General features: G+C 40.0%; 1 protein-coding gene across 8 annotated transcripts in view; it reads left to right on the top strand.

Moving 5' to 3' along the window:
* The window catches only part of Ice2 (interactor of little elongation complex ELL subunit 2), a 44,022-nt gene continuing 31,754 nt past the window's right edge, over positions 1 to 12,268 (top strand). For 7 of the 8 annotated variants that reach the window (XR_001839240.3, XM_006243402.5, XM_063266186.1 and 4 more), the window contains exons 1-3: positions 1 to 2,596; positions 3,497 to 3,638; positions 4,768 to 4,872. Coding sequence is in view for 7 of the 8 variants with exons in the window: in XM_006243402.5 (XP_006243464.1) it covers positions 3,598 to 3,638; positions 4,768 to 4,872 (146 nt within the window). In the remaining variant the exon portion in view is untranslated. Of the gene's footprint in view, positions 2,597 to 3,496; positions 3,639 to 4,767; positions 4,873 to 12,268 lie in introns of those variants that run through there. The other variant, NM_001191108.1, reaches the window with a different exon arrangement.

The following is a 12,268-nucleotide window of genomic DNA, read 5'->3' on the forward strand; positions in this document are numbered from 1 at the left end:
ATTTAAAAAATATATTTTAGAAAAATCATTTGAAAGCCTCAACTACAGAGCACATCAAGTGGGAGAGAGAATGTGAGAACTTAAAAAAGACATACCTTTCAAAATATAGAATTCAGACAAACTAGGAAAAGAGGACATTCAAGATTTGAGGGATGGGCTGGAGAGATGGCTTAGTGGTTAAGAGCACTGACTGCTCTTGCAGAGGACCTGAATTCAATTCCCAGCAACCACATGGTGGCTCACAACCAACTGTAATGGGATCTGATGCCCTCTTCTGGTGTGTCTGAAGATAGCTACAGTCTACTCATATAAATAAAATGAATAAATCTTTTTTAAAAAAGATTTGGGGGACAGCACTGAATGGGGGACAACCATTTCTATCACTGCCATACCCAAGTCAAGAGAATAAAGTTTAAATGTGTAGAACGATGAAATGCTAGGAGAAAACTTCCCTAGCTTCAGAAAGGCATGGACATGAGCAGAAAGAACCCTCATCGTTACACAGCCACAGTTACTGTCAAAAAGACAGAAGAGCACTGGGGCTTTAGCTCAGAGTGCCTGGTTAGCATACATAAGGCTCGGGGTTAAATCCCCAGGACAGCAGCAACGATAACCAATCAATAAACAGCTAAATACATGACAGAAAAGAGCTGCAAAATCTGCAAAGCGCTAAATCACATTTAATAGAAGCCTGGTTAGAGTAAGAGGAAATTTCTCAGCAAAAGCCCTATAGGCAAGGAGAGCTCAGAATGACATATTTCAAGTCCTGAAAGAAAACAACTGCCAATCAGGATCACTATACTCAGCAAAGCTATCCTTCAGAAATGAAGGGGAAACAAAGAACTTCCAAGATAAGCAAAAACTGAGGAAAGTGGGGACTAGCAACCCCACCTTACAATGGGGTATTCAGAAGTGAAAGAAAGATATCATCCTGACAGTATGCTAAAACAGTAATATTAATAGAAGAGACACAAAAGAGAAACCAAAGGATCAAATATTGTCCATATAAGTAACCATCACATCGGGAAGATGTGTTGGAGGGAAACAAAAAGTATCTAAAGCAGCTAGAGTAAAACCAACAAGGCGGCAACCTGGATCTTTCAGTGAAACCTTTGAGTGAAAGCAACAAAATTCCCCAAACAAAACATAGAGGGTAGTGAGCACCATAGTGTATGCCTATGCACACACTTCCAGGAGTCAAGAGGCCCAGGCAGGAGGACTGTGAGTTCAGAGCTATCCTGCTACATAGTGAGTTTGAGGCTAGCTACATGATGAGACCCTGTCTCAAAACAACAAAGATTAAAAAAAAAATCGAAAAACAAACAAAACAACATCAAAAGAAAGAAAGCTCACCAGCATCTGCTGCTTCTAAGAAGCCCTAACACCAGTAAAGGCAAACAACAGTTAGTGAGAGAACGAAAACGACTTCAAGCGAATGGACGTGGGGGAAGATTAAGATGAGTAGACTTAAAAGGGGGATGTTTATGGTCCTAGCCACTACACCTAGTCTGAAAAGTATTTTTATTTAAGTGTCTCCACGTGTGTGCCCCCCATGTGTGTGGGTACTCACAGAGAACAGCAGGTACCAAATTCTCTGGAGCTGGATTACAAATGTTTGTGAGCCACCTGATGTAGGTGCTGAGAACTGAACTCGAGTCCTCTGGACGAACAGCAACAAACATTCTTACTCTTAACCGCCGAGCCTTTTCTCCAGCCCCAGTAACACTTTAAGTGGTTCGTCGCTTTCTTTTTTCATCCGTTTACTCAAGATGACTTGGAGTCCCAAAGATCAAAAGTTCTGGAAAAGTCAGTATTTAGTCTTGGTCCTTCGTGTGTACTCAATACCGAAGAGAAAATATATGTGCTTAATCCATCTCTTTTTTAAAATGAATTGTGGCAAGAACAGTGTGAGAGACACGAAGGCCCGCTAGGAGACATTGGCATGTCTCTAAAATGGGACAGAGAGTGGAGTGGAGAATTTGGGTGAAATGAAGGTCTAGTATGTGTTGAGTAGTGCGCTAAATACGGCTTCATTCTTTGTCTTATTTAGACCTTTCCAAACTCCACAGCAGTATGTACTAAAAATTGATCAAAGGGGCTGAATATGTAACTTGGTAGAGTGCTTGCCGGGCATCCTAAAGGACTAGGTTCCCTTCCCAACACTGTATACATGGGGTGTGGTGGTGTATGTCTATAATCCCAACACTCAGGATGTGGAGGCACAAGGATGAGAAGTTCAAGGTTAGCCTTGGCTGTACCTCGTGGGATGTTTAAAGTTAACCTGGCCTACTTGAGACACTATTTTTAAGACAGACAAAAAATCAAGCACACACATAAAAACTAAGTTAGGATAAGAGTTAGGGAAGCCTGAACTCACAGTCCGGTCTACCTGGTCTCTTAACATTGTGGCCTGTCCTCTGTGTGCATTCGCGCGCAGGCCCCTCCCCCGGCGCTCCAGTGACGTCATCACGCGCAGCCGTGCGGGCGCCCTCGGGGCTTTTAAATGGGGCCTTCCTAGGCGGGAAGCAGCGAGTTCAGCAAAGCGTGTGTGGAAGTGTCGGCTTTTCTCGGGGCCGGAGCCGCTTGGGACCCTGAGGTGGGCGGAAAGGCGGCTGCGCGCGGACTCCGGCCCGTCGGGGACGCGAGGGGCGGGAGAGGGAACATGGCGACCCGGTCTGAGGCAGCGAGCGCCTCACCGGACTTTCCTCCCAGGCCCTCCTGGGCGGCTTCCCTCACAGGCCCTAAGTGGCTTTCCTCCTTCGTCCCCTCTCCTTCCCCGATACATTGTCTTCCTTTGCTTCCCTGCAGTTCCCTCGGCGTTCACTGTTCCCTCCTCCACCCCTTCAGCCTCACACTAAGGGGAGAGGAGAGGTAGGTGGGTGGAGAGGGAAGCCCGTGAGACCCCACAGGTACCCAGAGGCCAAATCGTGCATTTGACTCCTAAGTATCTCAAGGCTGCACGGGGTGACTGACAGGACAGGCACCCAGCGTGAAGAAGTCCAGAGACAGTTTTAATTCCGATGATACCTCTAAGGGTGCCAGTTGAATTGTTTTCTGGAATTGCTCGCACCTGAGTCTCATAAATGCAAAGTTCTCTTTGAAAGGGACAAGCTCCTTGGGATCCAGAGAGCCTTTTCTTTGTGTATCGCATGTCATATACTGCCCCCATAACTATATAACTGGAGGAAGTAGAAACACGATTTATATTGATGGTAAGGAAGTGACGTAAAGGGAAGACATCGATAACTCTGCCATAGTATAAACAATGTGAAAACACCCTTGGTTTTGGTTCTTACTAACTCAGCTAATGTTGAGGGTAACGCTCCTTGGATAAGTTAAAAGAAACGGACTCCGGTGTCATTCTTGCTACTGAGAACCAACCGTTCTGCCTGCCTGTGTGTTTTATAGTCAGTTGAGGGTAGATGTTAATTAAGCAAAAGTTCTTTCTCACCTGCGTTAAGATGGGTTTGATCTTGACCTTTCGTTTTTTCTTCAGTTGAATGTAGATTCTAGGAAGGATCCAATCCTCACTCTCTGGAAACCTTCACTTCCAGGCTGAAGTAATTGTGGGCTAGAGTGAAGGAGAGTTCTAGGAAGATGAGCTCTGGCATAACCATGAGTGAACCAAGGCTGAACTGGTGAGTTGGACCTCTTCCTGATCCACTGTGGAGGAGTGATCGGGAGATGGTGGCTATCTTAGGGACATTTCTGGCCTATAGAGAGTTTACAATTTTTAACCCCCAGGCTATCAGAAATTACCCTATTCCTATACCAAACTTATTGAGTTATGGCTAAAACTCCTAAAATGAAAACTCAACACAGGTTTTTAGTTATTTCATATTGTGATTAGAGTTTAATTCTTTCACTCAAGCAACATTGGCCATAACATATTAGTCTCAATTATAATGGGATTTTTTGTGGGTGGGCGGATGGGGGCTGGGTTTCTCTGTGTAACCTTGATTTACCTGGAGCTCACTGTGAAGACCAGTCTGGCCTTGAACTCAGAGAGAGCCACCTGCCTCAGCCTACCTGAGTGCTGGATTAAAAGTGTGTTCCACCATGCCCAGCCTGTACTGAATTATTTAAAATCCTTCCTAGTATTAGAAACTAGTATTCCCAGGCTGGGCAGATACTCCCACACACCTCTGGCACCGTGAAACCAAAGTGGTTTCGAAGTGTTACAGCTTCCATTCCCACAGATTAATCCTTGGATTAATTAATCTCAGTATTTCAGTTCTTTATTTCATCTAACCAACATTGGCTGTATTAGTCTCAAACTAATTTTGATGTTATAAAACTCATTTATTACTTTAGGGATGGGTTTAGGATAATTACCTGATTTAACAAGTCAAATCAAGTTAACAGTAAGTAGGAGAGCCAGTGTTTTCACTTGACACAATAGTACATAACCCAAAAATAAGTTGTTACGTTTTTAACATTACCATTCATGGCCAGAGGTGAGCCCGACCCTGACAGACCCTTGATTCTTTGTCATTTTGTTCCACCTTTAATGTTCAAGCTTCTGAATTTGTATACTACCGGAAAACAGACTGTCAGAGCTTGAGAGTTCCATACTGCCCCAAGCTTAAAGCAGTCTAAGAAGTAAAACATGTAAACACACAAGGCACATGAGATTAAACTGCCTAGGAGGTGACTATCTGGGAAAAGCTGGGGTAGAGGTCATAAGTTACAGCTCTAACATTATGCTTCTTTGTCTAGCATGAGATTTTGAATTGTCAAATACAAGTAAATTACTTTATTTCACAGGGATGTTACACCCAAAAATGGCCTTAAAGTCTTTTTCTCTCCAGAAAATTATAAAGATCATTCCATGGCTCCAAGTTTAAAAGAACTCTATATTTTGTCCAACAGGTAATGTTCATTTGGTTATTTATTTTTGCATTTCATTGCTGTTTTACTGATAACTGAAATTTTATGACTATGTTAGTAAACATTCAAATTATAAAAATGTGAAAAATAAAAGAAAGCTACTGTTAACTCTTTGATATTTACCTTTCTCCACACATAGCTGTATGCTTATATACACAGAATGAGATCATAGTTGTAATTACCTCAGAGCACCATAAAACATTATAATTTTATCATTGAAAATCAGTGTCTTGTATTTTTTCCATGCATACATATGATATTTTACCCTTAATCTTAATAATTGCCTATTCTCTATTCTTTTTTTTTTTTTTTTTTTTTTTTTTTTGGTTCTTTTTTTTCGGAGCTGGGGACCGAACCCAGGGCCTTGCGCTTCCTAGGTAAGCGCTCTACCACTGAGCTAAATCCCCAGCCCCATAATTGCCTATTCTTAATATATGTACTCTAAATTCCTGTAGCAAGTTCTATGTGGGATTTTTTTTTAAATTTTGCAATTATTTTTGTAAGGTAAATAGAAATTTTGTCAGACTGTGTATATTTTATATTTTAAAGATGGTACCAAATTGTCACAATTTTTTCTTCTCTGGTATAAAGTGACTACTCAGAGACCTTCCTCCCCACATGCCTGTAACATCTCCTTTTCCTATTTTGATTGACTCTGTCTGTTCTTTTTTGGGTAACTCTGGAGACCAGAGATGCAGAGGAGCTTAGATCTTCTGTGATCCTGTGAGCTTTTCCAATGGAAGGTCTCTCTCTCTCTCTCTCTCTCTCTCTCTCCACCTTTTCCACCTTAGTGTTCTCAGCCTGTTATTCTACTTACACCTCTGTCTTCATTTTCTCTTGCTTTTGATCAACATTTGAATATACTTAAATTTCTGTTTTAAATAAGCCCTTCCACATTCTTTTCTGTTCTCTCTTCTTTCCTTTGAACTTACACTATGTTAGAGGTATATATGTGCTGACAAGAAGTGAGGAAAGATAAACTGTAAGGCATATTGCAAACATTAACATAATCATGGCGGTCTTTCCACAGCAATAATTATCTTAAGTATAGGTAGATAAGACTTCTCAACTTAAGGCAAATCAGCAGATGATTAAACAACAGGAACAAGTCGCTTTCTGAAGCGTTCCTGTGGCATGATGGGGGAGCTTTGACAGTGGAGTGTCCCTCGGTCTCCTTCCAGGTGCTCTGGTTTTATAGTTTTGTACTCTCAACCTAGTCTATCGAATCCAAAACACTGAGAATCAAGGATGCTTCTGTGCTTAGTTTATAATAAATGTGTGTGTGTCTTCTACTACACATATCAAAGTACCCTCCTCTTTTTTATATAATAGGAGTTATGGTAGTATACATTATGGTACTGTTCCTGGATAACTACTTCTGAGAAAAGCATGTTTGCATTTATTTTGATAGATCCTGCCAGTTTGCTCTTTAAAACATTAAGTCTTTATTAATATAGTCTTTGGTAGTGTCAGCTTTAGAAAGTTAAGATTTATATATATGCATCTGTGGATTATTTAAAGCTGTTATTTATTGATGTTCAATTTTTATCATTTCCTGGTGATAAACTAAATTTTTAAAACTTTCCAATAATTTAGTACCTTTGATTATTTTAAACTAAATAATGTTTATCAACCTTTATATCTTTTTCCTTTTATTTTAAATGTTCTTAAGACCAAAGGAGAAATAGTCTGGGATTGGTCTGGTGCTATGTTCAAACCAAGACCCTGGAGAATTGCCAAGAGTCCCAAACTAAGTTCCAGGTTATTACTTGTAAAATTTCAAGGGAAGAAGCCAGAGTGCAAAGTCAGCACAGTGCCCAAAAATGATGTACCAAAACACTCACGAGTGACTCCTCAAAAATGTTTAAGAACTTAGCAGAAAGCACTAAACTATGAGTGAGCAAAAGGCCAAGTAACTCAGTGTACTGGCGAATTAAATGTCATTTTGATACAAGCTAAGGTCATTTTGGAAGGAGGAAACCTTGAGAAATTGCCTCTGCCAAATTGGCCTATGGGTAGCCTGTGGTACAATTTCTTGATTGATAATTGATGTGGGAGGGCTCAGCTCAACTATGGGCTGTGCTTCCCCTGGGAGTGTGTTCCTAGATGCTATAACAAGATAGACTGAACAAGTCATGAGGAGCAAGCCAGTAAGCAACTCCTCCATAGTCTTTGCATCAGTTCTTGCCTTCAGGTTCCTGCCCTCTTTGAGCTCCTACCCTGATTTGCTTTAGTGATGAACTGTGATATGAAACTGTAATCTGAAATAATAAATCCTTTCCTCCCCAAGTTACTGTATTTGGCCATAGTGTTTTATCACAGCTATAGAAACCCTACCTAAGACAACTCAACAAAATACTGAATGATGGCTCAGCAAAGCCCTAAGGGTGACTTGACAAAAGTGTTCAGTTGTCACTGAACACACAGCAGAAATGTCAGGTGGTGAATCTGAAATATATTGCCCAAAGGTGGCTTAACAAAAATTCCAAAAGATGACTCAGCAAAATTCTCAATAGTAATTCTGTAAAATTGCTAGATGGTGACTCAACAAAAATCTCCCACAATGGCTCCAGGCACAACTGTGAGATGATTGTACAATACCCAACAATGAATTCAATGTCCAGTCATGATAAGGACAGTATACTCTTAGTAGAGAAAAAGCAGGAGCATTATGTATACAACCCTTTGGCTTTATTTTCCTGAAGAAAAAAATCAAAGAGTCCAATATCTATATAAAAAAAAATCTTCAAAGGGGATGACACCAGTCTCTTTAATGTCAGTTCAAACCTGTGAGCAACAGAAGGGTCTCTGACAGACCAACTTGAGATTCGAATAACAGACTGAGTCTCAGGAAGATCTCTATATGCAAATCCTGAGTTTAGGACAAGTGGATGATGTGATGCCTGAGAACAGCTGATGAAGTGACCCATCATCTGGGAAAATACCCAGCCACAATCAGATTAACAGGTACTTGATTTCAAAACAAATTTCAGTATCTTACAGATCAGCATAGGCAGTAATGTCACTGGGTCTAAGTTAAATCACCTCATCACACCATAAGAAAAGTTATCTGCTCATGCTTGCAGAGCTGAGTCGTGATGACGTAGATGACAGCTTAGGGAGGCGGTCACCTTGTGTTCCAGATCACAGAGGAACAGGGGATGAAAGAATCTGGACAGGGGTTGGGGATTTAGCTCAGTGGTAGAGCGCAAAAGCGCAAGGCCCTGGGTTCGGTCCCCAGCTCCGGAAAAAAAAAAAAAAAAAAAAAGAATCTGGAGACAAGAAGGCACCTTGTACAAGTTCTCACTTCCTTAGTAATTGAGCAAGGCAAAGTCTATATAAGCTAACCTGAAATTTATTCATAGTCACAGAACTTGTGGAAGAACACTGCTGTAGAGAAAAAAATTCAAACATAGCCAAGTTAGAACTTTAGCAGGGAATACCATTATACCCAATTCTTGGATTCCATGAACACATTATCCAATTCACTTGTCTGTGCATCTACCTTTAACCCTTTGCTGTATTATTGCACCTTGTTTGGTCACCTTTCAAAATGAACTGCTAACATTTGTACTTCTGAAAGTAACATAGTGTTGTTTTTCATTTTTCATGGAATCATTTAATATCTCAATTTTATAAACCATGGTATCAGGGAAATTTACAAAGTCACTAGACCCAATAAATGTAAATTTACATGTTTCTTTCTTAAGGACCTATCTCCAAGGCTCTTGAGGATTTTTTTTTTAAGATTTTATTTATTTTATATAACTGAGTACCCTGTCACTCTCTTCAGACACACCAGAAGAGGGAATCAGATTGTGTTGCAGATGGTTGTGAGCCACCATGTGGTTGCTGGGAATTGAACTCAGGGCCTCTGGAAGAGCAGTCAGTGCTCTTAACCGCTGAGCCATCTCTCCAGCCCCGAGGATTTTTTTTAAATGTGCATTGGCATTTTGCCATGTCTGTACCATGTGTGTACAGTGCCAAGAGAGGCCAGAAGAGAACATCAGATCCCCTGGAGCTGGAGTTAGAATTGTGATCTACTAGAAGTGAATGCTAGAAGTTGAATTCTAACAGTTAGTCTGCAAGAGCAGCCAGCTCTAAACCACTGAGCCATCTCTCCAGCCCCCTTTAGGATTCATAATGAGAGCAGAGTGGACAATGACAGAGCCTCCAAGGAACACAGGCCTCTGTCTGTGCTGCATGTTCTCTTCTGGTATCCTGTTTTCTCATTCTACCTGTTGGAAGTTTCTTCCTCCAGGATTCATCTTGTGCATCTATAAGGAGTACATGTGTCTTGTAATGAGAGAGGTTATTGAAAAGCTTTCTGAACTCCCTCTTTCCCAATGTCTTTCCTGAACCCTTTGGGGACCATTTTTTTCCTTGTGTTGTTTGTTTGTTTGAGTTTTTGTTTTTGTTTTATTTTAGGTAAGCATATAAAATAAGGGGTCCCATCATGCTATCTTTATATATACATTTCATTATACTGTTTCCCATTCATTCCCTCTGCCCATGTTCTCCCTATCACTGCCCCAGACAATAACTTGTTGCTGTCTTACTGCGTGCTGTCTACTATCCTCTTGATTTCTCACCTCCCTTAAAAAATCTTCCTCTCCACCGGTGATTCACTTCCTAATTTTATGACCTATAAATACACACACACACACACACAACACACAATATATATATATATGTTGAACACAAATATAAAGTTTTAAATGTAAGTCCATTATCCCTTGTTTGTTTTTTTTATTCTGGCTTATTTTGCTTAACCGAATAATTTCTAGTTACATCCATTTTCTTGTAGATATTCTGATTTCATTTTTTTCAACAGCTGCATAAAATTCCATTGTGTGTGTGTGTGTGTGTGTGTGTGTTTTTTTTAAAGTTCTTACAATTGTTTCTGCCTTCATTGTTTTAGGTAAAAATTTCTAACTTCATCTCCTTATGTAAGTCTGGTTAGCTCAGAGCTCCTCTGACCTTTTAAAGCTCTGCCTGCATCTGCGTCTTTGAGTGCTAAGACTGTAGGTGTGGCCACTGTGGCTGACTTTGATAGTAGCCTTCATCCTACTGCTGCTTCTTAGTTACTTCCATGGTTCTTTGTAGTCTGTTTTCAGCATTTCCTAGGCATGAGCTGTATAAAGGAAATGATATTTTGCTGGAAGTTAGGCTAAAAAAAAAAAAAGACTCCTAAAATCTTTTTCTTAGAATATGCTTTCCTTTCTTCAGATTTTTTTGTACAGCATGATTTATTAGTATGACTTAAGTTTTAGTGTGTAAAAGCACAAAGCATTGAATTAATTCATGTTTCTGGATTTTTTGTTATACCAAGGAACTGGTTTTGGGGTTCAATTATTTAGAACTTTGCTTGTTGGGGGAAATATTCTTCATTATTATCCATAATATAGCAATTGTTATGTTCTCTAGCATGTTGGAAGAAAATATACCTTTAATTGTGTTGATTTCAAACTGAAATCAGCCCCATCTCATCGCCAAAAGGTGTTTTATTCTTAATTTCAGTATAGGAAGCATTCACTAGACCTGCTGTACTCACATGAATGTTTATAGGATAAAAGGACCACCAGACTAACATGGGGTTAGCAGTGTGAGTAGGGTAGAAAGTCAGTATGGCTTTTCTCCTGGGAACATCAAGTTCATTACAGTATTTGAAAAGTTTAGCTGAGAGTAAATGAGAAAAACAAAGAACTGTTCATGGAGAAATAAATACCTGCCTTTATCTAAAATTAAACATTCTGATTACATATCCTTATAATTGAGTTTTAAGCCAACAAGTGACTGAATAGTTTTGAATTTGATGATCTATAGTTACTGTTAACCTGATTAATATAAAAGAAAACTAATCTCCAAGATTTGGGTAGACTTTGAGATGGAGCCCAGAAATATCATCTCCAAATGTGTTTTTTAAAGAAACTGCCAAACCAGTCAGCCTAGAGTCTAAGAAACGGCTTGGGACCTTCTTCTATCTCTGAGCAACTTGAAGTAAAAAGGGAAATGGTAGCTGACAAAATGAAGGAGGAAACTTCAAACTATCAGCTGAAATAAGTGCAGTGGTGTAATGTATGTGGGAGTGCTGTTGGGTGCTTGTGTGCACCTGATGAAGATTTTGACAGCACTGCACTTGAAAATGATCTTGATGTGCTGCCTGCCGTTTCATTCTCTGCTGGATGTAGCCAATTTAAACTGCTAGAATGTCTTGACATTCCTACTCGGGCATATCTGAGTCAGCATCTCAGTGCTGCTGCAGCTTAATTAAATTTGCCAGTTTGTGCCAGGAGGACAGACATGTTCTCATATTTAGAGAGACAGCTGTGAAGCAGTATTGTGAAGAGTTGCGGACACAATACTGTTAGGTTTGAATAGCTCTCAAGACATATTCTAGTGAGAAATCAATTTGCTGTAATATATTTCTACCAAGATCAGCAGTTAATATTCATTTTGTTAACCTAAAATGAGATAATTTTATACAGTTATTGGAGAAACTTTGGTAGCTAAGTATGTGTTTTCTTGTGTGTATTTTAGAGTCAGCCTGAACATAGAAATTTTAATTTCCAAAATTCACTTCCCTTTAACTAAGTTATTTGTTGAGTTTTTCATTCATAGTTTATCTCTGAAGTGTTTTAAAGTGACTTTGCTTTATTTGGGGGAGTAAGGTTTTTAACCCTTTTCTAAAATGCTATTTTCAGACTTTGGAATTTATACTATATTTATTCTACTATTATAAATTACTAGTTCCTAATATAAGTCCCAAACCCTTTTTTTAACAAATATTATAAGAATTAGTGTACTTTTTAAACATTTTTATTGGATTTTTTTTTTAACATTTCAAATGTTATCCCCTTTCCTGGTTTCCCCTCCAAAAACCCACTATCCCATCCCTCTCCCTCTGCTTCTATGAGGTACTCCCCTACCCAACCACCCACTCCTTTCTGCTTCCCTGCCCTGACATTTCCCTATACTGGGGATTGAACCTTCACAGGACTAAGAGTCTCTCCTCCCGATGAGGCCATCCTCTGCAACATATGTGGATGGAGCCATAGGTCCATCCCTGTGTACTCTTTGGATGGTAGTTTATCCCTGGGAGCTCTGGAGGTGGTCTGGTTGGTTGATATTGTTGTTATTCTTATGGGGTTACAAACCCCTTCAGCTCCTTCAGTCCTTTCTCTAACTCCTCCATTGGGGACCCTGTTCTCATTTCAGTGGTTGGTTTCGAGCATCTGCCTCTGCATTTGTCAGGCTCTGGCAGAGCCACTCAGGGGACAGCTATATTAGGCTCCTGTCAACAAGCACTTCTTAGTGTACACAATATTTTCTGAGTTTGGTGGCTACATATGGGATGGATTCCCAGGTGGGGCAGTCT

Source organism: Rattus norvegicus, chromosome 8 (assembly GCF_036323735.1).
Source record: "Rattus norvegicus strain BN/NHsdMcwi chromosome 8, GRCr8, whole genome shotgun sequence".
NCBI lineage: Eukaryota > Metazoa > Chordata > Mammalia > Rodentia > Muridae > Rattus > Rattus norvegicus.